This window comes from Bombus vosnesenskii, unplaced genomic scaffold (genome assembly GCF_011952255.1).
Source record: "Bombus vosnesenskii isolate JDL3184/JDL3185 unplaced genomic scaffold, Bvos_JDL3184-5_v1.1 scf7180000016261, whole genome shotgun sequence".
NCBI classification, from domain to species: Eukaryota; Metazoa; Arthropoda; class Insecta; order Hymenoptera; family Apidae; genus Bombus; species Bombus vosnesenskii.
Genome location: NW_022884330.1, coordinates 1,350,021 through 1,376,758, shown reverse-complemented (window position 1 = coordinate 1,376,758; position 26,738 = coordinate 1,350,021). Strand labels below are relative to the sequence as shown.

At 42.7% G+C, this 26,738-nt stretch overlaps 1 protein-coding gene across 3 annotated transcripts in view; it reads left to right on the top strand.

The window, feature by feature from the left end:
- The window catches only part of LOC117241639, a 61,217-nt gene that overhangs the window by 30,203 nt on the left and 4,276 nt on the right, over positions 1–26,738 (top strand). The window contains exons 3-5 of one of the 3 annotated variants that reach the window (XM_033507558.1): positions 17,902–18,039; positions 20,979–21,071; positions 21,172–21,328. The exons of 1 other annotated variant lie outside the window; for it this stretch is intronic. In XM_033507558.1, the coding sequence (XP_033363449.1) occupies positions 17,902–18,039; positions 20,979–21,071; positions 21,172–21,209 (269 nt within the window). In that variant the 3' untranslated portion in view covers positions 21,210–21,328. Of the gene's footprint in view, positions 1–17,901; positions 18,040–20,978; positions 21,072–21,171; positions 21,329–26,738 lie in introns of those variants that run through there. One more of the 3 variants, XR_004495084.1, reaches the window with a different exon arrangement.

Below are 26,738 nucleotides of genomic sequence, written 5' to 3'. Positions count from 1 at the left end.
AGTTTACCCGCTGAAACGAACAACGAAGTTCTTTCCTTCGTTGGTCGGGGCTAAATACACGAAGCTACAAGGCAGGAATATTAACAGAGGACTATCTCGACGTCGTACGGCTCCTCGACATGGTCGAGTGTCCATAAAGCGACGAGTATTTAGTGCCACTACGAAACTGTGCTTCCAGGCTTACAGCAACTCTGTAATCGGATCTTCGTGTCCGACTACTTCACTTCCGGGCTACGGAACCACGGAAGAACCTCGCGTAACGTCGCTAACTAATTTTGTAAAAGTAACGAGAAAAAGAAGCATTTAATATTCTTTGGTAATCATTTGGTGAACATTTGAAATTGCTGTAATTAAATTTTATCTCCTACCAAATTCTTTGTTCACGCTTTGCCGCTAAATATCACTAAAAAAAAAAAAAAAAGAAAATTATTTAAGAAAAATATTATTCCCTTTAAAATACGTGTACGAACTCAATTTGTTCTCAATTTTGCCACTGAAATTCCAACAAATCCTTGTGATGAAAATTCTTAAAAAAGTCATCCTGGTCCTTCTATGAAACCTCTTTGGAAGAACAAACGCGTTCGCTGCCAGTCTTGCGAGAAAATTCATAATAAGTCACCCCGTTGAAATCCCCTAAAATATCTCGTAATTGGTCGGCGTTAACGAACAAACCATCGAGCCACGTGAATTCGCTGTTCCTCCGTGGCAACTCTGTCCTTAATCTCTCGCCACGAAACGACAATAGGCATTCAATCGGCTATCCGAAGTGCCGGTGGCTGGAAAAGTGGCAATTTCCTCGTCGGCAAACCGCGTGCAGGAGCGTCGTAAAGCGTCGAGCGACGCTTTTTATTTCGGCGCCACGGCGTGACGGATTTAGTGGCCTAGAACTATGTGCCATCTATCCGGACCAGCGTCGAGTCGTTAAATTTCGCGAGTGCTTTCAACGTTTCCCCAATTTTATTTTATTTCTATGGCAAAGGCAGGTAGTCAGATATGGAATACGATTTTGTTTCTCGAGCGTCGCTCTCACGAAAAGAATGGCAACGCAACTAGCTCTAAAGAGTTTCGCGAATGTCGTACATTCACGTTGAATTTAAGGTCGCTCCTTTATACTCGTAACGTTCTTCGTGAACAATTTTCGATATCGAACTAACGTTAAAAAAAGCGGAAATCGTTGAAATTGCGATATGAAACAAATATTCGAATTTAATGTTCGTAACGACCGACGAACCAGCCGATTCAGAGATACACATTTGTCAGGTTTTAACAATTTAGAATTTGATAATCGAAGAATATGTAAATAAATTAACGAATTCATTTGATAGTTTTTAACGAGTCAAACAGAGTTTAACAATTGCGCTATTTTATGTGCATGTGTTATTTTAAGTGCACCATTGCGCGTAATTGGCTATTCTCTTGCACCTGTGTAAATACATCATTTTGCAAAAATCTTGAACTCGATGTAACGAGAGCTACGATGATATTTAACGCTAGAACTGCCGATAATTAACACGAAGTTATTTCTACCAAAACCAATGAAGATGACTGGTCTTTAAAAAATACGTAATAATAGAATATTTTTATATTTATCGCTTTATTACTTTCTTACAGAAGATGTTCCACGTAATGTAGTAGATTTTTCGTATTATTAATCCGTCTGGGATCCCTAAGCGAGGCTTGACAAATTTACAAAATTGTAGAACCAGTCGTTTTGACTGCTGTGGTACTTCTAGCGTTAGGATCTAGCGACCCAGCGATCGATCCGGAATTTTCTTGATAACCGATATCGTCGTATCGAACGATACGCGGTAAAAATTTGAAAAACGTGTGACAAATTGTAGAAAACGAGGAAACTGGTTAACTGGGCTTCGATAAACAGATCGCAGCACCCTTTTACACTTTGACGAGTACCAGTCGTTTTCACTGGTATTGGTATAAGTATCCTTGATATAAAGTTATTTTCATACATAAAAAACAAAATAAAATTCATTATATTATTTATACATTATATTGCGAAAGTCATTACATCATTGTGGGAAAAAATATAACACGAAGTATGAATTTTAAAATAAAATTGTGAAACCTGTCGATTTGACTGGTGTGGTGGTTCTAGTGTTAAATCGTGAAATTTGTATAATATTGGCTTGGCAACTAAGTGATTGCGGATTTTGTCAATACCACCTAATGACAAAATCCGCAATCACTTAGTTGCCAACCCAACAGTATGTTCGCCGCTTTACAGCAACTAAGGTTGCAAAACGCGTACTCGTAGGTCGTAGATGAAAAAGAAATTTCAGGAAATACGACACGCCGCGAAATTGCGATATCGCTGGCTGCGCTCGTAGATCCGCTCGAACGCACGCGGACGGTAGGCTCTTAAGAGTTTCTGAAACTTGGCAATAATGTCGCGACGCTAATGCGCCTCGTTATTCGACGCACTACGTACGCCGTTTACATCAGCGTAACTCTTTGAGTGGGTACTTCGATTTTTCTTCCTTTCTCCTTTTTTCTTTCCTTTTTTTTTTTTTTTTTTCTTTCGTATATTCACCGCTTCTCGTGTAATTTCATTTAGCGCACTCGTTAGCGTAGATAATTGGTGCAGCTTGTTATGGAAATAATTAATCGATTAGAATTTTGTATTCGTATACAGCTGGGAATAGACGACGAGAAATTGTGGAAATTATTCGCGAGAATTATAGAGGAGAACGATGAATTAATGATAATTATACGTCGGAGACTGTACAGTTGTGTGGATTAGATTTTGTTGAAAGAATTCCAGCTGAGTAGTCGAGAGATGAAAGTACAGGATGAAAAATTGTGACGATTATTCGCGAGAATTGCAAAGCAATACGACGAGTATAATTCTACGAAGTTTGAACAGAACCGAGTAGTGCAAAGCGTTTCGATTTCTCGAACTGCGTTAACAGCATACGACATTTATTTGCGCATACATCCTTAGATTTGCACTATAGGCACGTTATACCAATTAATTGGCAAAATTCAAATTCTTATTCTTATTTCTTTCTCCGCTCATCCTCTGTCCATTTCTGAAACCTCGTCCAAATGCCGTATCCAACACTCCTTTTTGCTAACCCACCAATGGCCAGGTATGAGAATTTCACGTATTTTATCCGTCTGTTCCCCTCGCAGCGAATCGATTATCCAGAAAACAAACGCACAACACGCTGCAACACGTCGCCAGCTTGCAACCTAGTGCCGTAATAATCCGTTTCAAAGATACGACTTTAGCCCGGATTTCGTTGAGGGATCAGAAATTGCAGCGGAAACGCGCAGCAAGCGGACGTTGCGCTAAACGTGGAAAAAGGAGTTACGGTGATCTTCGCGTTGCATCGAAGAAACCGCGAGAAAGACGAAGAGAGCGGAGAAGAAAGTAGCTTCTGCACGGTGAGACGAGCTCTCGGAGAGTTTGAAGAGCGGGAACAAAGAGGAGCGCGAGATGTCCGAAAGAAAAAAGGAAGAGAGGGAAGGGAGGGAAAAGAGCACAGGCGAAGAGGAAGAAAAGAAAAAAGGAAGAGGAGAGTTTATTACGCTTTCGCCAAGTTTTATGTCCTTTAATCTACACGGCACACCCGTGGGGAATTGTTTTACGCCGATGTCGCACCCGCAGCATTTTACGGGCCACTTTGGATAACGTGGAAGCTGCGCCACCGTTTGACGAAAGTTGGAACAAAACGGCGGCGAACGAAAGCCAACGCATGGATTAATGCGTCGATGTTGAAATTGGCCCGTTCGTAGAGCGGAGCGATCGAGATCGCCCAACCGCCCTTTCCTCACCCTTCCAACAACCGGAGGAACCGGCAAGAAGAAGTAATTTTCCGTCTGAGAATTTTATGAGAAATTTGACGAGGGTCCCGCACGATCGAACCCTCGCTGTGATATCCGTCGCGAACTTTTCGATCGTTCGCTATATATAGGGTGTCCCGTTGTGTACTCGTATTCGTAAGAACGAGAGCATTTTACGCAAAGATAGGATTAAATGTGAAAATTCTCCAGGGGATTACAGAGGAGCCTGTATTTCACGCGTGTCTAACGCCGCTATCGGTAATTTAAATCAGCTTAACAATACCAATCGAGCTCGCAAACGACGTATATCTTTGTTCTAACACGTGTTCTAAAACAGTACTCTTCTACCTACGAGTTAGGGTACGATCATGTAATCGTTGAAACGCTAATTTAATCGCTACCACCTTTAAGGTTGTTGGTTAAATTGCTTAAAATTACGAAGATTTTAAGATTCTGGAATTAACAAATAAATTTTTGATACACCTACGAGCATCCATAGACGATTGTTATTTAGTTCCACGAATATTATTGATGGTATAAATTATTTGTATTTTCTTTTCTTTTGTTCGGAATTTACTACGTGCAATACGTAAATATAGGAAAGGTCTTTCGTCGGTTAGGAGTTTTCAGTGCAACGATACCACGTGGATGGTAACGTGGTCGTTCGATCGCGTTATTCCAAAGTGATATAAAGTTGAGATTTCGTTGCGATAAAAAGGAAAATAAAAAATAGAACACCGATACTCGATGGCGAGAGGATGTGCGACAGTTATTTGTATTGCTTCTTTTTATAGTCGAGCAAGTTAGCGAGGATGATCGACATCATCGTGTCAAAATGTAGGAATAAACTCGCTAGGTCCTACTTCCAATTCGTGTTCGTTTCAACGTACAATCGTGAATCTACGTCAGTCTGGTCGGTACTATCTTCAACTAAATCACTCAACGTACGACGCTACGACGATCGTGTAGATGACATCGTCGTATCAAAGTATACGTTTAAGGTTTTTATTTATACCCCATGAAAAATGTATTCTCTACCTAAAAATAAATATAATCTCTACGTGACATCATCGTGTCAAGATGTACGATCTACGTGTATACGTCAGTCTCATCGTACGATCTCAATCTACGTGTATATCAATCTCGTCATACAACCTGGATCTACGTTGTTCGACGTACGATCTATTATACAACGGTGTACGACCATCGATGACGTTATTTGCACGATCGTAGATGTACGTTGAATGACGTAGGTCGAGACGTACGATGAGATCGACGTACACGTAGATCGTATACCTTGATACGATGATATCGCGGGCTAGAGATCACATTTTTCCTTGGAATATAAATATAATTCTTTAAACTTGGACGAGGTAATAATCGAACTCTTTCAAAAGCCACAAGAATCGTCGTTAAAGCGCACCGCTAATTTCGAAAACCTCCGCTCACAGGCTGACGATTTGTGGCTACCCATCTGCGGAAGAAACAACGAAAATATCGCGCACAGCAACCTTCTCGCTCGCAGGTAAATATAAAATCCTTCCGGCAAGGTACATAAGGTGTGTCCCGAACTAAACTGTGACACACCCTCGTATATAACGATGAAAGGAACAAAAGTGGACAGGTCGAGAAATAGAAACGGGCGAAAGAGCTGTAGTAATAAGGTATGAAGAGAAATCGAGGGCAAGGGACACAAACGAGACGGTGGTCGAATGCTGGAGAAAAACGGTCTCGAGAAGCTGCAGAAGGGAAGAAGAAAGAAAAGGATACGGTGTGGAGGAGGGCGGTGAGGGAAGCAGAGGAACCCGGAGCAACGCGTACGAGAGACCCGAACACCTAGTGCAAATTGAAAGGACGGAACAGGGACAGTCGCGATACAACAGAATAGTAAAAGGGAGGAATAATAAAAGAATAGTGAAAGGAAGTAAAGGAATATCATGGAAAATACAGGTCATTAAGAAAGGAAAGCGAAGCAGAGTAGCCGAAGAATATAATGGAAAAGGAATGAATTAATAAGGTAAAGTTGGAAGAGAGGAAGGTAGAAGGTCTCGTAGAAGAATGCTGAGGAATTGAGAGAGAAGTAGAATTAACCGGAAGGATGATCGTGCGGGGACAAAGAGAAGGAGAAGTAAAGGGACGAGGAAAAAGGTAGAAAGGAGAAGGAAATAGCTGAATAGGTTTCGCGTGTATTTTAAGTATTTGAAGTATTGTAATTACGTCACGTGACTTTGACGTATCGCGTTGCTACGTGTACACACCCTGTCCATGGTCACCGGACATTTTAATAAAATTTGGATGCAAGTCGTCTTAAACGTAATCCGCATTAATCGCACGAGGAATTATATAATAACTCGTGAAGAGAATGTTTTCACCTCGCTGCGACGGATGCCATCGATGTCCTCTAACTCTTCAACGTGTATCGACTTTATCGCGAAGAAATTGAAACCCCAGCAAATCTGACCGTGCTTCCCAAATCGTTAAAGAAATCCCTCTGCGATACGTAGAACGTCGAAAACGTCGAATTTATTCATAAACACCTCTACGAATCCATCCAACTACTACCGCGATTCCTTAAATAAACAAGAATTTGGGTGGGACGATTTTTTATTACGAAATAAAATAGTATTTATCGATTGTTTGTAATCGAAACAATACGCGAATGAAACAGTATGTCAGAAATCCTAAGAAAGTATTTTATATTCGTTTTTCATCCGCCCTTGTGCAAATATCACCGCTTCGTCTAATTTTCATAGCCTGTCGATTCTTTTCTTCTTTTTTTAATATTCCTGCTGTAATCGTCTTACAACTTCCTTCTAATAATTGCCATAACCGTTTCTTCGACTTTTCGCCACTCTTCGTTTATTCTTCCGCGTATTGTAACTCGTCTCGCAATTTCTCAAATAGATCCACTTAACCAACCATTCTTAAATCGGTTCTATTCGAGTTATACAAACACGTATTTAATTCCGTACTCGAACGTTATCGTAGAGTAGCTCTAGAAAAAGGAAATTAACCGAACGAAATCAGGCCGGAAGATCGTGCTCGCGTGGTATCAATCTAACGACTAATTTTCCTAAAAATAGCTAACAGTCCGGTGATTTATGCACGGGTTGTATATCGATTTTATAACCGCAAGCACGCGCCAATGACTTTTTCAAGGCCGAGAGTAGAAGAAAATAAAGTTTCGTGTCTAAATATAAAATCATGCGCGATAATAATCGAACTCTGAAATCGTGACGCGGTAACGTTCGCCGAGTGGAATGTGACACGCGCGTTCCCCCGAGTCTCTTACAGAGATTAAAAATCGATCCGTCCTTAGTCCATTCTAATTCGCATGAGCCATCGACTGATTAAAATCCGCTCCCCGGATACGACGACAGGGCCGTACGCGTGTTTGCGTCTCACCCTCGCCGTCACCCTCGCGTCTTGCTGCACCCTCTTCTTCTCTGGCCGCGGAAATTGGACGCGATTTCGACGACGAGATCAAGCTAGCGTCGAATGGAACGAAGAACGAAAAGAGCAACGCCACGTCGTCCTTTGCACCGTAATAGACAGACTCTGTCGCCGATCTGACGCGCCAACAAAATTTCATTGTGCAGCCCTTCTCTCGAGACCGACGCTGACCAGATCGGGTGGCCGTGCGCAAATGCCCGTGCACATGGTGCACCGTGGCGTGGCTGATTGCTGGGAAATTTTATATTTCACGCTTGTATCGCCCGGTGGCTGTCACACCGCCAGGTATCGACGTCACGATCTTAAATGGTACTCCTTCGTTCTCCTTTTCTGTCTCCCTGCGTTTCTTTCGCTACCATTCGCGCGTCTCCCTTCTCACGCGCTTATCGTCGAATAGTTTGAAGATTTACTCGGAAATTCTCGTTGCTTTCCGAGCGACGACTCAGGTCAGATCAAGTAGCGTGAAAAGCAAGGGGAAGCGTTGATATCGTTCGAAGTTATTTCAACGAAGATATTTACCTGCGGCTTTTCGCCGCTTGTTGACCGACGAATAAGTTCGGCTTAAATAAACGAATTAAGTAACGAATAAATACGAGTGAAAGTTCGACGAGATCGGATTAAAAAGCGGAAACACAATTGGAAAAATAATTGTGCTTTATCAGAGTAAAATCGAACAGGACGCGCAACTACCCTCCATCTTCGTCGATTAATCACACGCTCGTTCCACTCGAGGCGCAAAGGCACAAGACGAGAAACATCATCGATCACTCGATTTGCCTGCACGTTCAGCCATCAACCGGTGCTTCTCAACAAGCTTCGAAAAAAGGCGCACGATTTTAATAAACTTTCGTCCCCGATAAGCCCCCGAACGTCCTTTATCATTCCGTGGAAGCTCTCGCGTCGGCTTATCGTTCAACTTTTTTTCCATCCTTTCCATCCTTCCGTAACCACGGCTTCACTCCATCGTTTCTTTAATAACCGAAAGGCTCGATTGAAATTGTTAACGAAGGAGCACGAACTGTATAGAAGGGAACAGGATAGAGTATCGTTGAACGAGGAAAAAAGAAGAGTAGAAGGGGTGGAGGCGGAAGAAACAGAGAGAGAGAGAGAGAGAGGAAAAAAAAGCAAATTTCAAGCATCGACCGTACTTCCGTAAGCAGCTGATGCCTGAGAACAGGCGCCGCGGCGTCTAGACGCCGGCGGGAAAACCACCCCCGTTGTTTGGCTCTGCGCCACCCCTTCAACCCCGCCATCAACCTAGGGGGAAAAATAAAGCTTCGACTAGATTCAGATATGCCATGGCCAACCGAGTCTTCTTCGTCTTTCCTAACATTTTTCCAACTCTCTCGTTTCTTTCTTTTCTCCATGTTGTTTTTTCGCCCTTTCAGAGAATTATATAAGATTATCGTAGATTATAGTAGCTTCTCCGTTTCGTCATACTTTTATATCGCACTCTGAAAATCCCTCTCCCCTATTAATCAACGTAGGTGTCTTTTAGAATAATAAATATTAGGTGGTGGTGAAAAGTTTCTTTCGCTTTATAAGGAAATAACAGACGCGCGATATTTTTTCTTTTATATTATTTTATCGAATAAATATTATACTGTATTGAATTTTGTTCTAGTGCTACAAAATGGATCGTGTCATGATTCGATGAAATAATATAAAAGAAAAGATGTTGCGCGTCTAATATTTCCTTATAGAACGAAAGAAACTTTTCTAATAGATCTGATAGATTGATTTTGATTGATCGTTTAAGCTTGACACGCGCGTCTCGTAAACAGTGGCTGATCGCGGATAGAAATAAGAATTGAAATTATATTTAAGAAATAGGAATTTTTACCTTCGATGTGGCAAACGATTTTCTCGTTTTAATTAGCGTACGCGGATGTCTTTTATAGACGAACGATTCGATTTGAAAATTTTTGATTTATCTTGAATTATTTATGTGGAATATTATATTTTATTTTGCATCATTTAAATCGTAAGTTTGGAATCGATCGAAGATGAGAGTATTCATGAATACATATTAAATCAACGATAATTCATGGCGATGACGAGAGAGGCCGGTTATGAGGGAAAAAGCAAAGTTATTAATCAATGTTTCACATTTGCGGATAACGATTTCCGTTCATATTAATTAAAATCCAATATGCGGGCTTGGCTTTATGGCTCGGTACCTGCAATCTGCCCGACCCGGCGAAAATTCACGTTAACTTTCACGTGGCTGTTTCGTTTCGTTTTAATCGAACGTTAATAATGGCTTTCTTTGTTTTCCAATTAAATTAAAAGCGGTGCCTTGCGACTAATAGAGACAGGATATTGCAACTATAGATTGGAATATTTCATTCCAACGTAACGTTTTATTTGACCGCTTCTCAGGAAAGGTAAATTTTATAGTCAACTATAACATACGAAAAGAAGCAACTCTTTGCGAGTTATCGCGCACGATGAGAGGAAAAGAACAGTTCAAAAACGTTGATCGAAATCGAATTAATTAAATCTCGTTGCCACCTGACAAATTTAACTTCCATTCGAAGCGCTAAAACTTGGAGTATTTAGATTCAGAAAACAAACTTCAAATATGCAAATGTAAAATACCAACGTTTCAAACGGCAGCATCTGACGTATATTCCAGTTCGTTTCTAAATGTGGAAAATTTCAAAATATTACACCTCGACCGTTCGAATCTAAACCGCTCGAAACTGTACAACATTCGACGTTCAAAGTAGCCAGATTTCGGGGATTCGCGGTTACTGACGCGGAAACCTCGAAGCGACGAAATTGCAGCCATTTTCAAAATTCAATTGCCAATTTTCTCGTTAATTATTCGCTCGCATAATTGATTATTCGATCGCCAGCACCAACTCTCGCGCGATTCAACAATAGCGAAACGTCGTATAAACGTAAATTCGGTATGACGACCGCGATTCTACGCGAGCGGGTAGCTCGGCTTGACAATTTGCCGTGGCAAAAATCCAGTGGCGCGCACTCGTTGCGTCATTTACAGGGCGGAGCAGCGCAATTTGAATTAGTTTAACGAGATACGGCCATCGAAACTATTCCGTGGGCCGACACGTTGCGCCATAAACGCGTTCCGTGGCTTCTGGGCCCTTGAATTTACGTACGTACAGGCGCGCGCCCCACACTTGCCAACTTATTGCACGTATCCAAATTGCCACTGGCCGGATTTCGCTGTGTTTATCCGGCTAATTTATCGCGCGATACCAAGAACGGTAAGCGGCGCTCGAGCGAATCGAATTACTCTCGTTAATGAAAGAGCACAGGTACGAAGAGCGCGCGATACTTGGAAATTGCTTATCGTCGCAGGAGGAGAACGGAACTGGCGATTTGCGGGATTTTGGATTCCGAAAGAATTCAAAGACGCTGGTCCATCGATGTACACGGCGCTTTTCTACGCGCTAAATTATAACGCAATTTTTTAACGCGGTAGTTTTTACGCGCGATGGTAATTTACGGGGCCAGTCGCGAGTTAGCGTTGTCACGTCGCAGACACGGGGAGTGGTGAAATGAAGAAAATCGCTGGTAGTTTTCTCGCGTCGTTCGAATGATTTCGCGTAAGTTTAAACGTCTCACGAGCAAAGTAAGAAGAAATTCAGACTAGATATACTGGCAGAGTTTACTATGTGAATCCAACACAGCGACAGTTAGGAATGTTTTTTTTTTATTTGAAAGTAGATTACAGTCAATTCTCATTGAGAATTATAAATAAATTAATCTGGCGTGCTACTATAACGTTCATGTTAATTTCCTTTTCCCAAGGTTAATATTAAATTAGACCAACATTTTGCTTTTTGCTAAAATCAAACTCTAAAGCTAAACTCTGACTCTAAAATTCCGCAAAAAATAAATTGCACAAATTCTCTTGTAACGTTAATATTTATAACACGAAATATTCATTTCGGAGCATACGATTATCGTTTAATCGAGAACCAAATCCACTTATCCCGTTACCTGTACCTTACGAAGTTAATGAATTTCGCTGACGAACCTCGCTCGCGTAAGAAGCGAACGAAATTGAATCGAGCAACGGGTACTGGCAACCGTATCGTGACCACAATGCGTAGTCGCGGTGATCGATTAAAACTGTAAGGTAATTAGCAATTAGCGGGCTCTTCTGCTACGGCTAGACAGGAGGAGACGACGACTGGTCGTTAGGTCCGCAGGGGTTTGCATAACGAGCATGCCAAGAGTTAAAATGTCAGAGGGTTGAGGCACGTGCGTACGCCGATAACCCTAATAAAGTCGTTATTGCATTACCTCGAGGTCCGTCACTCGAGGAAACTCTGCAGCTCGCTTCCGCTTCTTCTCTCTACCGTCGTTCCTATTTCTTTCTCTTTCGCTCTTCCAACGGAGGCCATAGACAAGGGAATCGAACTCGTCGGCCGGTCAACAAGATAAACTAGTTTATTTCAATGACCGCAACGTAGGTAGCCCTCGTTTAGTGTCTCGTATTATTTAGTAGACGACACGCTCGATGCTGGAAGACCTCCGGTTGGGAATGCTGCAAATACGAATCATGTGGCTGAAATTGAAATACGTTTGATGGAAATGTGTATTGGAAGCAGGATATCGCGAGTATGGTTGCTCGCGAAAGTATTGGTATGTAGCGTGCCCATATGTTTTTTTCTTTTTTTGTTTTGGAAATATTGGATGTTGAAGTTTCATTGGCACTGTAATCACACGCAACTGTTGTGATTATGTTGATGAAATTCTTGACGATTCCGGGAACGTATGTGGAAGTTATACAGCAAATTATATGATTAACGCTAGAACTATCACACCAGTCAAATGGACTGGTTTTAAAATTTTATTTTAAAATTCCTACTTCGTGTTATATTTTTCTCCACAATGATGTAATGACTTTTGCAATATAATGTATAAATAATATAATGAATTTTATTTTGTTTTCTATGTATGAAAATAATTTTATATCAAGGCTAGTTATACCAATACCAGTGAAAATCACTGGTACTCGTCAAAGTGTAAAAGGGTGCTGCGATCTGTTTATCGAAGCCCAATTAACCAGTTTCCTCATTTTCCACAACTTGCCACGCGTTTTTCAAATTTTTACCGCGTATCGTTCGATACGACGATATCGGTTATCAGGAAAATTCCGGATCGATCGCTGGGTCGCTAGATGCTCACTAGAAATACCATAGCAGTGAAAATGACTGGCTCTACAATTTTATAAACGTGTCAACCCTCGTTTAAGGATCCAGATGGATTAATAATACGAAAAATCTACTACTTTACATGGAATTGCTTCTGTAAGAAAGTAATAAATCGATAAATATAAAAATATTCTATTATCGCGTATTTGTTAAAGACCAGTCATTTTCACTGGTTTTGGTAGAAATAGCTTCGTGTTAACTATCGGTAGTTCTAGCGTTAATGTGGTATATACACTCGTGCTTCGATTTACTGAAAATTACATAAATAAAGTCTATCGGTAGGGAAGAGAACATATCGCAAATGAAAGCCAGCACATGTGAATTTTGAGAATACATATTCGTTTCAAATATCTTGACGAGAAAAATAACGAAAATAAAAGTAAATTTTGTTCGATGCCACTGTCGCTACTGTAATTCAAAACAATCAACATCTTCTTCTTAATCCAAATTTGAGAAAACATATTAGACATGCCATTTAAAAACCTGAAAGTGACTCTAATATCTCGGTAAAAAAGCAAGGTAATAAGAAAAACAGATTAGAACACTGTATAGACACCGTGTAACTCTCGTTTGAAACGTTTTTTCCTACAACGAATAACATACGAGTTATTTTAAATGATCGTGTCAGGAGACTCACGTTCTCTGTACGTTCTCCAGTTGGTTTCAAATTTCCCTGTTTTCCAGCCACGAAATTTCAATATGTTCCGCACGTAATGCGCGTAACGGTACATTCGTAAAAATTTCTCGCTCCGAATGTTTGAACAATTTCACCAGCCACTGCGTGTAATATCACGTTGTATCGGATTTGTCCCGATTCCGTTGCTCGCGATAGACGATCGCGACCGAAAATTGTCCCAAAATTGAAACCCATTGAAAGATCGCTTATCTTTTGATTATCGCAACGATATATCGCCAGCCCTAAACACCGATAAACACGTTACACTACGAAATACACGGGTTTCTTTTCGTCTGTGACGCCGTCGATTGCATTGGACGGAAATTCCTCGTCCAGCTAGACACGTTCGGTTCGTGTGCAGAGCGTTGATCGAGAAAATTAATTGCAGAGCTGCGAGGGAATTCGCCTGTCGCCGATGCGCGCCACGACGACTACAATTAAATATCGCGAACGTTCGATCCGCTGGCGCGCAAAATGCCGCACATACGCGTTAATTCTGGCGAATATTCGCCGCGTAAAGAAACGTCACGATCCGCCAGAAAATAGAACGGTGAACTTTCGATCGAAGGATTTACCGGATGATCGTATCTCGCGATCGAGATATTGAAATCTCTGGCTTTGGCTAGCGCAACTTTTATGGAAGAGAGGGCAGGCGGTGTTTCGTTTGAATTCGACTCGCTGGCCGCGGTTTTGCTGGCATTTATCAATGGGCGAATCTCTCGGTAGAATTAGACGGCGGATATTTACGCGAACCCGCGGTTCTACGAACAGCATGGTGTGAAAAACGCGCGCAGTGAACTGTTTCATCTTGTCGAACGTTGTAACGAGCGCTATGAATGTTCTATATTCGTCGTATTATACGCGTCTATTCTGCATCTTCAGTTTCACCATCCAAGTGTAATTTTTATTCCCAATATTACGACAAACGATCGCTCGATCCTCCGCAGTGGGTTAAGAAAAACAGATATAGAGGCTGGAAGCAAATAAAATACAGAATCCGGCGAAACGCAATCTGTGATAAAAGAGAAATTTAATAACTGCGCGTAATAGATCGAACGACTGATGCGAATAAGAGGAAGACGCGATATGCAATGTACGATGAAACGCGGATCTAATAACTCGCGTTGCTCGGTGCACACGGTCCTCCACGTGCACAAACTTCCTGGATTACAGGAACGCGTACCGGTTATATATCCGGTTACACGAGCTTCGTTTGCTCGCCGGTCCAGTCACATTGACTCGCGAGTCTGCAAGTAGTTAGAAGGGAAAAAGAAATAGTTTGCCGTGCTACGCCACTGCACGGAATATTGATCGACGGGGTGCAAAGAGACTCTTATACTCGACACCAGTCGTCAGCCAACCCTTACGTAGGCCCTCGCACGCTCGCGGCATACCTTGCAAGACACCGCCGATGGAGTCGCCATGGAACGTTAATTTTTCCGCCGTATTTCAACCTCGCGGCTAACTTTGTCAATCGCGACAGGCATAATGGCCCGTGGGAACTCGATGATCCTGCGGAGGGCCATCGACGATGTTGAACAGAGAATTTGCCAGGCATACATTGAAAAATGACAAGAACGTTCCGATATCCATCTTATCAGTGCTACTTTACGCGAGAATGCGATGCAATTGATAAATAGTGCAGTATCGTAAACTATTCTAATTAGTTTATTAATAATAAATGAATTAAACAGGTGTTAGTTAAGCAGAAAACAATGGTTATTTAACATGAACCAAACAAAACAACGTATTACAATTAAGACAACGAGATAATTAATTAACAACACAGATTCAACTCTCTCTCAACAACAACGCTAACAACGCTATCTTGACAACGCAGTGCACGCTCTTTGGCTTCTCAACTGATACTGCTGTTATGTCGTTTATGTCCCATAGCAACCGCTTCTTTATAATTCGCACGACACTACAATAGTTTTAGGAGAAGTAATCGTTGTTGTAATAACAATCTTTATCGCTTTCCCTGCGGGATCACGATGTTCCGCTTCCACTCGGATATTCCACGTACCATGGAGTATGATAGAATAGAAACATAGTAAATTTCATTTATATACATCGAGGGACCGGGCGAATAACATGCAAAAGATAAAGATAAGAGAAAAATATAGATAATAAAAACGTAAATACTTTTCGCGTATTTTACGGACTCTAAGACCTTTTTGTAGCACTCGTTCTAGGACTCTTTTCGCATCCGCCAGCGAGGTTCGCTCCGTATTTGCCGTTGGCGAGAAAAGTTTCAGGGTGGCAAAAAATCGTAATTTTGATTAATGACAGTTTGCTGTCTCGTTAAACGCGCTTCCATTCCCAAGAAGCGAAATTTTGCAACGGGAAGGGCGAGGCTTCCGTGTCGAGGCCACGGTCTCCGTACCGCCCCCGGCTGTTATTAATTTTTTCAATTAAAAATGCCGGCAGTGCAGTCGGCTGCACCCGTTGCGCAAGAGTTTTTAACGGGTCGCGTTTCGTTTCCAGCTCGCGTGAAATTTCTACCTCGGCTATCTTGCCGTTTCTTGTCGTTATCCCTTTAAATTTTACGCAATCGTAAAATTTGCCAAGGAACACGCGGGCGAATATTCTTCCTTTTCGTCGTCGCAATTTGAAACAACAGACTCCCGGTGATAACGCGAAATGATCGAAAATTGCGAACGAAATGTTACGCGTTATGGCAACGTTCGCCCTTAGCGGATTAATATTACCACGATGATGATCGCTTTCTCCATTTTTCACTAAAAGTTAGTTAAACGAAAGTGCAAACGAACAATCACTCGGAGATCGAACATCGGATACTCTGCAAGAAGTGGTATAAAAAATTCTCCAAGAACGTCGCAACAGAGCTCCGACAATGTTCAGAAAGATGCGGCAAAAGTGCTCCTTGTTCGGTTATTTGAACGTTCGGTCTACTCTTCGCGAACGTTTGGTCGCGTTCGTCGTGAAGACGCAGAGCGACCGCTCGAACGGTGAAATTAAATATTCCTTTCGCTAAATATTTCTCAACTTCCTGTCTAACATCGGAACGAACCATACGACACGTGTACAATGGTTGGAATCGTCGAACAAAACCAACGATAACTTCGTATCCGTCGAACTGTGATTAAACCAACCTGTAATATAGCGTTAACAATCGTTCGGCGAAACGACGATTTCGAAGATGACGAAGCGGAAAGGGGATTTAATATTTCAGCAGGGCTGGCGTGTAACATCGAGGGACATCGCAGAGGCTAACAAAACGGGCTAGGGCCGAAAGGTAAAGCGGCTTGGTTTCTGTCGTACATATTTGAGAGAGCAGAAGGGTTGGAAAGAGAACAAGATACAACAGTCGATGTTGGTTCGCGTCCAATGTTCATACGTCGCTACGAATATTATGCATTGCGCGTAGATATTCTATTCGAAACGGCTGGCATGAATATGTAGGGAAGCACGGCATCTCTGCTTCAGGGTGTCGGCCACCCTTGCATCCCCTCGGCCGTGGCAGAGGTCCCTCGTGAGCCTGCAGTCACCGAAATAGCTACATTTGGCAACTTTCGAATTTGTTACGTTGTACGACGATCGACTCGGTGGAGAATATCTTCGATGGATCGATTGTTTTTATTTATAAAAGAGACGCTTTTGTTCGACAAAAGAGCAAAGGTTTCGCTTCTTTTCCTTCGCTTTGTGAAATCGTATTATAAATTCTATGCACTTGCTGTCAGACGATTGACTGCCGAGACTATTCTTCTATTTAAAATCTTAAATGGATTTATCGACTGTCCACAGCTCCTTAGCCTTATCAAAGCCCTCCACACGCACCATTCTCCGGTTCTTTCTTCTTATTCTACCGTCCGTCCTTCCTCTTCAGATTTGCCCACGTAAACGCTGTATCGGTTGTGAGGTAGGCGACGCTTCGTGCAACGAAGTCAACTCGACCAGCGATCTCGGAAAGAAACTGTACGAAGCCTCGGCTGACCCGAGCGTAGCTTTAGTATACCCTGTATATGTCCAGGTGTTTGTTGCATTGTCTAGCAGCGACTCGTGTCTCATAGCCCCGACGCTTAACTCCCTTTTATCGCGTAGAAGTTTATCAATAAGTAAATTAAACAAATTAAACGATGGTTGAATAAAACCGAGCCTCTCGTTCATCCTGCTGCGAAAGAACTTGCTTCGTGAAATTTTAACGAATATCAGCGACAAATCCTCTTGAAACGTTCGTTGCGTCATCTTTCGACGTCGAGTAAGCTTTAAACGTTCGACTTTCTTTTCCTTCGTACAACGAAGTCGCAGAGATACGAGAGGAACGTAAATTCTCCATTTACGTTGGATTTGGAAGAGAAAAAGTTGCCGACTAAAAGACCCTACCCATTTCCCCTCCACTTAATGAAATTAGGTATATCACTTAAACCTTTAATTCGTCTCACTCTGAAAGAATTTCATTTATTCTACTCTAGAAAATTCCGCTTCTCTCCTTTACGCAAATTGAAAACATTGAAGTTTCAACAAATACCGCGAACCAGCCCTTTCAACAGTCGTCTTTACGCCGTCTTTTGACGTCTACCGAGGTTACGATTAAGCGTTCAACCCTTTTTCTCTTCGTATAACGAAATTGCCAGGGACACGAGGGGAGGAGGAGAATGTAAATCCGCAGAGAGAATAATAACTCAAGCCGGCAACCAAGAAGAAACGCCAGTTGTATTCATTAAATCGTTCTACTTCCGTGCAATTCGTTCTTAGAACGTGTACCATGGTTTGGCAACCGCGTGAAAAGATTCTGGGTGAATCCCGCAGGATCCGATGCATATTCGATCGGTACCGGCATTCGGGACGTCGATCGATCGGACGAATCTCGGAGACAACAACGACGACGACGACGACGGAGGCAATCGGATCCGGTGAATGCGGGAAAAGGTGTAGCGGAACAATTAGGTGGGTAAATCGAACTTCGAAGGAGGAATGTCGAAACTGGTAATCGAGGAACGCAGTTTATCTTCTCGATGAGGAAAAAGTGGAAGGAAAGTGGCGCACGATGTAACCGATGAATATAGAGAAGATGAAAATGGAGGAAGGAAATTGATTCAATCGCAGAGTCTTCCAGGTAGTAGTCGAAGAATATCATTTCCTTCCTTCGTAAGTGGAATAGTAGACGCGGCGGTCATTGAAAAATTGTGCGAGAGGGGAATAAATTAATCGAAATAAATGTGAATATTTACATACAAAATTGTGAAATTTATTAAAATTAAAATTATTTCAATTTATTCAAATATTTACGTACAAAATATTCGTATACCAGACATGTAAATATGAAACCGGCATTTTTGTATAGAAAATACACGTTTATTGTATGAAAATGATTAAAAATATTTTATTCGAAGTATTGGCCATCGCTAGCTGTACATTTTTCCCGCCTGTCTGGCAATTGGTGGATGCCATGCCAAAAAAACTGTCGCTCTTTCGAGGCAAACCAGTCATCCAGCCATTTTCGTACATTTTCGTAAGAAGCGAAGTGCTGGTCAGAAAGTGCGTGTCCCATCGATGCGAATAAATGTGATAATTAGCGAATACGCAGGGACGAGTATGTATTGGGTTGGCAACTAAGTGATCGCGGATTTTGTCGTTAGACGGTATTGACAAACCCCGCGGTCACTTAGTTGCCAATAAATAGCGAAATATTAGGCGTAGAAACGAGTAATTGAAATTTTTCAGTGAAGCTGATTGAAGAATAACGCGGCAGGTTGTTCGATCGAAATATTCGCCGTTGCTCTCTATTATAACTTTAAGCCATCCATCGTCGAACCAACGACGAATTTTATCGCGGAAAAAGCTACCACTGTACCGTCTAGACCGCATGTAGTCTTTAGACAAAATCCGATCGTCGAGTATCTTCCCCGCTAATTGGAAGAGGGTTTGTCGGATAAGGCGTGTTGCATCGATCGAAACAGGTAGCAATCGGAAGGAGTAATATCCAGTGAATAAGCTGGCTGTCGCAAAACTCGTTATGATGTACTCTGTCGTAGCAGCAGTTCGAGGCTTAGCGTTATCGCGCAGCAATTTCACAGAACGTCCGTCTTAATCAGTAGCCTGACGATCGGATCTTGTCAAAATTGTAAAGACACGCGATATTCTTCCGTGATTCTCTTACAAAAAGCAAGAAGAAATACTTGGATCGAAGAACGAGCGGTATTTGTTTTTTTAAATAAACGTTGAATTTCGCTGTAAAATTGGAATTGTTCGGTCGTACGCCTAATACGTAATCCCGAACTCGTTTAATTGTATCGCGTGCAGTTTATCTCTATTCCTCTTCGTAATACAGAGTTTAAAAATACATTTCTTGCACTTTGGAGCTTTATATAAATATAAAACGGCTTTCGAATTTTTATTTCAAATGGTAATAACGAGATAAGTTACAAATTACAAAATCTGGTACAAGCGCTTCCACTGGTCGCACGCTCAGAGTTGTAATTGCGCGTCATACGGTATAGTACCATTGTGGAAAATCGTAGTACTATAGTGGAAGAATAATTTGTAAGACATTCTTCGGAACGACGTTACGGATCTGTGTCCGAACGTTGTTGATAGACAAGGTTACACGGAACAATGACCACGAGATACTAGAAAATCTGAGACATCGCTATATCGGGAGATGAGCGTTAAAGTGGCTGCAAAACAACGTAAATCTACGATAACATAGAACATTATAGAACGGTATAAATCAGCCAGAATTTCTTACAACCTCGTTCCGTTCTTCTGGAACGGTTCACCGACTGAGATTCAATTTTTATCGCCTCGAGTCACACCGTAATCGTATATCACCGTCGAATAATACGTATACGAGTGATCTGTAAATAATACGTGGAACTTAAGCGTGGTACAAATTGCTTTCCAGCGGTCGGCCGAGCGGCTTTAGCGGACGTGCAACCTTTCGCCAGCACAAAGCGCCTCTTCTACCGAAGAAGCTTTTTCCGCCCCGTGCTTTCTTTACCGCCTTGCCATTTCGACGGCTTAAGGCCTTCCGATGCGGCCCTCGACCAACGACCTTCTAACAAGATATAATATTTATATCAACCGGTGAAATATTCTCCACTCGTCGTTTGTAAATATGGAGGCCGTTTCGTTCAACAGCTCGGTAATTTGGTCCTGGCCGTGGTAATGGCCAAAGGTATAATAATTCCGAGTACGACACGCTAACTTTCATGGTAGTATAATATACCAAGACTATTGCGACTCGTCGTTGGTTTTATGGAAATGCAATGCCATGTGCCGCTACAGATTTGATTCGACGTGGTAGTAAGACGTTATTACGTTCGTCAAACTCGTGCTACGTTCTTCCGGTCATAATCGTATTTTTCGTAACGTTAAGAAATATCTTGAGCTTGGACGTATGACGGAACTGTTATTATTCGGTATACATGTTTTTACTCGTTGAAACAAGAACAGCATTGAAGTATAGATTCGATCAGCGTGTCATACTACGTGTCATACTACTTCCAATTTTGTATTAAACGGTGAAAATCTTTTTGCTTGTCGATAGCACAGTAGGTTTCAAATATGCGAATACACCAAGACGAGTTAGGTCGATAAATCGACCAGTATTATACAACACTAATTTTCCTTCCAATTTTATATTAAACATTAAGACTTTTTTTGTTCGTCGCAACAGCAATAGCATCGAAGTATACAAATTCCCCGGTCGTCTGTAAAAATCCAACAGCTCCATGATCCCCTCGAAACCATCGATGAAATACACGTCGTAATCAGTTCGATCTGAAAGGCACGGCGTGATGGAAAGTCGTATTTCCGGTGCTGGCATTCTCTTGCACGTCCTTCTTCCCATTTACATTTATATCGACATTTTTCATTGTTTCTAGGTGTGTACGATCAGTTACAGAGATGGACCTCGCGTCTCTTCTTCATCCTGATGGAATCCATAGATATTATTGGCTTGGCAAGTGATTGCGGATTTTGTCATTAGGTGGTAATGACAAAAATAATGACACGTCTCTTCTTTACCCTGATGGAATCTATAGATATCATTGGGTTGGCAAACAAATTATTACGGATTTTGTCATTACCACCTAGTGAAATGGTGTTGGATGTAACTGCCCAAGAAATACTCTTGATCAACAAAAAAGGGTTTATTTAACAATCAACAATCAACAATCAACAATCAACAATCAACAATCAACAATCAACAATCAACAATCAACAATCAACAATCAACAATCAACAATCAACAATCAACAATCAACAATCAACAATCAACAATCAACAATCAACAATCAACAATCAACAATCAACAATCAACAATCAGCAATCAGCAATCAGCAATCAGCAATCAGCAATCAACAATCAACAATCAACAATCAGCAATCAGCAATCAGCAATCAGCAATCAGCAATCAGCAATCAGCAATCAGCAATCAGCAATCAGCAATCAGCAATCAGCAATCAGCAATCAGCAATCAGCAATCAGCAATCAGCAATCAGCAATCAGCAATCAGCAATCAACAATCAACAATCAACAATCAACAATCAACAATCAACAATCAACAATCAACAATCAACAATCAACAATCAACAATCAACAATCAACAATCAACAATCAACAATCAACAATCAACAATCAACAATCAACAATCAACAATCAACAATCAACAATCAACAATCAACAATCAACAATCAACAATCACCGGTCAACGGTCAACGGTCAGCGGTCAACCGGTCAACCGGTCAACGGTCGGCGCTCAACGGTCAACGGTCAACGGTCAACGGTCAACGGTCAGCGGTCAACGGTCAGCGGTCAACGGTCAGCGGTCAACCGGTCAGCGGTCAACCGGTCAACGGTCAACGGTTAGCGGTCAACCGGTCAACCGGTCAACCGGTCAACCGGTCAACCGGTCAACGGTCAACGGTCAACGGTCGGCGGTCAGCGGTCAACGGTCAACGGTCGGCGGTCAGCGGTCAACGGTCAACGGTCAACCGGTCAACGGTCAACGGTCAACGGTCAACGGTCAACGGTCAACGGTCAACGGTCAACCGGTCAACGGTCGACGGTCAACCGGTCAACGGTCAGCGGTCAACGGTCAACGGTCAACCGGTCAACGGTCAACGGTCAACGGTCAACGGTCAACGGTCAACGGTCAACGGTCAACCGGTCAACGGTCGGCGGTCAACCGGTCAACGGTCGGCGGTCAACCGGTCAACGGTCGGCGGTCAACCGGTCGGCGGTCAGCGGTCGGCGGTCAGCGGTCAACGGTCGGCGGTCAACGGTCAACCGGTCAACGGTCAACCGGTCAACGGTCAACCGGTCAACGGTCAACCGGTCAACGGTCAACCGGTCAACGGTCAACCGGTCAACGGTCAACCGGTCAACGGTCAACCGGTCAACCGGTCAACGGTCAACCGGTCAACGGTCAACCGGTCAACGGTAAACCGGTCAACCGGTCAACCGGTCAACCGGTAAACCGGTCAACCGGTCAACCGGTCAACCGGTCAACCGGTCAACAATCAACAATCAACAATCAACAATCCACAATCAACACTCAACCATCAACCATCAACCATCAACAATCAACGATCAACGATCAACAATCACGCTTCTCGAATGTGTTTGCTTCGCTGTTACGCCAGAGCTTTCGCATTCCGCAATTCGGAACGGAATGAATCTTTTGTTAAAAGCCAAACGGATTCTTTTCTCCCACTACGCACGCGTTTGTTAGATGTTCGCGACCGTTGCGGCGTATGCAATTTTCAGTATATTCGGCGAAAGAACCGTAGGGATATCGATGGTATATTAGGCATGGTTTGCCTTACGCTTTGGAGGTATAGCGCTTTGCATCGCGAAACCATTAGAAAGTTCCATCGTCGAATGCCGCCACAGTTTTATTCGAACGTACCACATTTTCGGCCAAAAAGCTTACCTTTGTAATCGCGTCGAGTGTATCAAAAATAACTGATCAGTCCCGCGTTCCATTACCCATACTAACTGTCTTTTATACCACACCGCTCTCTATTATACCACTATATCGTGCGCCGCAGGTTACTTAATTTTGGTCGCTCATAGGAGGACTCATAGGAGGCTCGGTGATCCAATTATCGTGGTGCACCGCGAACGCTGGAGCACGGATGACGCGACACCCTCCGACCATCCCTTTTCACGTCGAAGGGGAAAACCAGGCTTGCCGCTATCTACGTTGGTAACGATCCTCGAACGTAGAACGGATGATGTCTCGCCATAGGCAGCGAGGATTCCATTCCGCTGACGGATATCAATTCATTTCCTGCGAAAGCTCGCAACTGCCGTATTAAATCGCCGTATCCGAATGTTTGCGAATCTTTCTTCGCCTTTGCTTCGCAATTATTCTCTATAGTCTGTGATCTCTATCGACCTGTTTCTAAGTGTGAATGGAAACTGTCTGTGCGTGTATGTGTGAGTGTGTGTGTTTGTGTGTGTGTGTGTCTGTATTACGATACCGTTAGGTTGAACGAGATCGTCGTATACAATTTAGATTCATCGCGATACGTGACGATCCGAGAGATTGAAAATGAAGAATCGCGCACGCGAAAGAATTACACTGTCTCTGTATTCGATGCTTCGTATAAGAAGGGACGATATTGTCCGCAATTGCACGATCAATCTCCTCGTTCGCCAATGAAATCGTAGCGTGTACAGGGCGCGGCCGAATAATGCACGTACGAACGAGCATAAGGTGTGCACGATAATAACCCGATGAAAGAGTAAGAAAGAGACGTACAGGAAGATTTTTTCGTCCGAAAAAACCGAGCTTTAGGTTGAATAATTATCAGCCAGGTATAGGTAAGCAATCGGCAGGAAATAATCGTACATGTGAAAACAAATGAAAAATAAGGAATTTAAGGCTTCGTTTTCAAGACGATAGAGTACGATAAATTTTCAAATTTAATTCTCTCGTAAACCAAGCAAACAAAAATACATGTTCCACTCATCCTCGCTCGTTGAACAACCTCTTGCCGATTATTCGCTCTTGTCCGGCGTGGAATCGGTCATGTTCAAGTATAGTTGATAAATTTTCAAATCCGATTTCCTCGGAGAAATTTCATTCTATGTTTTCTTCTTATCTGTGCATAAGTAATCGCCTTACGGCCGCCTGTACATTCCGCCACACTCTCTACACCTGTAACTTCCTACCTTATCGATCTCCTGAAATTGTTCAAACGCATTTTCGCAATGCGATTAGCCTGATCAAGACCTAAAATCCATTAGTCGATAGATCGAGACAGCGAATCGCGTAAACTGGAACGCAAAAGCGTAAAATATCTATCTATCATAAATATCTATCTAAATAAATATCTATCGGTCGCTGAAAACGTAATAATAGTGCACTCGCATCTGCTAGTGTGCGTTCGTCGTTAAAAGATTCAAGCTCGTCCGGAATTCTTTGAAAATGACCAGGATATAGAGGAGTGGCGACATTCGCAAGAGAGAGGGTTGCGATTGATTTCCTCGGAGCAATCGGATAAATCGGGCGACGTCGGTGGGCGGAACAGGCCGCGACGTATATTCGATGCGACACACAATACCGCACAGTCGAGCGTATTCTCGATGGAAAATAGAAAGCTCGCTTACAGGCCAAAAGTGAAACGATCTAGAAAACTAGAAGGCACGCGCGATAAGCAGCAAATCGTTGCTACGTGACCATCCCCTTTGCTCCACACGCATCCAACGTTCGAATCGGTCGGGAAAATTATTGTAATCTTCGGCAGCGCTTTCGATATCGGCGTAACCGGCCCGGCCCGGCCCTGTGTCGTCGAACGCTCGATAAAGTAAGGATATTTCGCTTGCTATTTATTTTCGGCTCGATAGGCAAGAAGAAGAATGCCGCGCGAAGCTTTTTCATTCTCGTAGCTGGCGGGAACGATCGAAAGGTGTACTCGTAGAAAGGTCTTGGTGATGCAAGCTCCTCGTTCCATTGGCAGATAGTAAGAAAAGTTAGAGGATATTTGTATTTAGATGGACGATTCTTACGGATATTTAGCTCAAGAGAAGAAAATGTTTAAAGAGGCGGATGAAACGGGGGTAGCGGAATGAAAGTCGATTTTTGCGGGTGCACGCGTAACTTCGTAGAATTCCGCGCGCGTGTATAATCGTGGAGTTAACGCCTCTGTTAAATTACGTCGATCTGAACAAATACTTAGCGAGAAAACGAATAAATTCTGAAGGTACACGAACGTTGACATATTCCACGGTGACAAGCTTAAACAACGCGACACTTTGTTCTACCGAATAGTTGCACGAGGGTACAGTTCTCCTAAGTTGTGCAATTAAGAAAGAACGAAGAGAAACTAGTAACGAGTGTAAGGATCAGAACGACGTGATTTGTTAGAAAAGGGTTAATTTCATTGCTAAAAACGCCGTCTTCTAGGATCGCGATAAATCTGTAGAAATGTTACTCTTCGCGTGTTTAAACGATCATCGTCGTACAAACTCGTTAAATAGCAATTTAAATAAGAAGACGAGGAAATGAAATAGAGCAAAAGGAAGAGACACGTGAAACGCGATAATATTGCTGCAACGCGGACCGTATCAGCTCGTGAACGGAAAATATCGAATATCGATTTAACCGAAGGCTCGAAACCTTGGCATTGAATTCACCAGCCTGGCTGCCTCTTTTGCCTTCGCTCTCTATCTCCTCTTTATTTTCCGGTACGCTTTTCATGCGTTCCGCTTTTTCTTCCCGCTTTTCATACGCGCCATTGTTAGACTAGACTAGACGCTCTGAAACTACTTTTCACCCGGGGGGCTGCAACCTACACGCTCACCGCTTCGCAATATCAGCCTATATTTTGTCGTTACGCCATTGTGGCCCCTGCTGCAACTCACGAAACCCCGGTATCCCTTGTTTTCTTTTCACCTACGCTTCGGCGAAGCTCCGCGGTTCTTCTTAATACCCGGTGTCATTCCGTTGCCTGGTCAGAAGGCTTGGTTCCTGGCTTTTGTCTGCCACAGACGCGATACAGGCGTTTAAACGATCTAAAAATTGGAGACGAAAGGGATAAAGAGATCGCGCGATTCCTAGAGAGATACGACGATGATTAATTACGTCGTGACGATTCCGCACGTCACGGACCACCTGTTCCGATTTTCTCGCAGCCATGTGCCTTTTATCGTCTCCTCGTTACACGCGTTACGTTCGTCATCGAGAATCGATAAATTCTTCCCAAAAGGGAATCTACGCACGAGATTCTTTCACGCGTAATGGATCACTCGCAACGTCAAGAGCAGAGTAGCATCTCACGGGTATTTGTTGCTCCAAAGAAAGAAACCACGAAGACGGACAAAAAAGAACGCGTTTAGGAAGAACATATTTTTTCAAAATCGCGAACGAAAAGCACCGCTCTTCCATTCTACCTGTACCTTTCTTATTTCCGTAGAATATTCGCGGAGAGGTGAAATCTGTCGCGTTGAAATTCCAGTCTTAGCCGCAATCTAGTCGGTCGGATTTCAGACTCTCGCGACCTTTATCGAGCCACGTATTTCCGATTCTTCGAGTTTCGCAATGTTCGCTCAACGTCGTATCGTTAACGCGCCGAGATTTCGGTCTCGCGATTTCATCTTTTATTTCTTTCCAGCGACTGCCTGTATTTAAAACA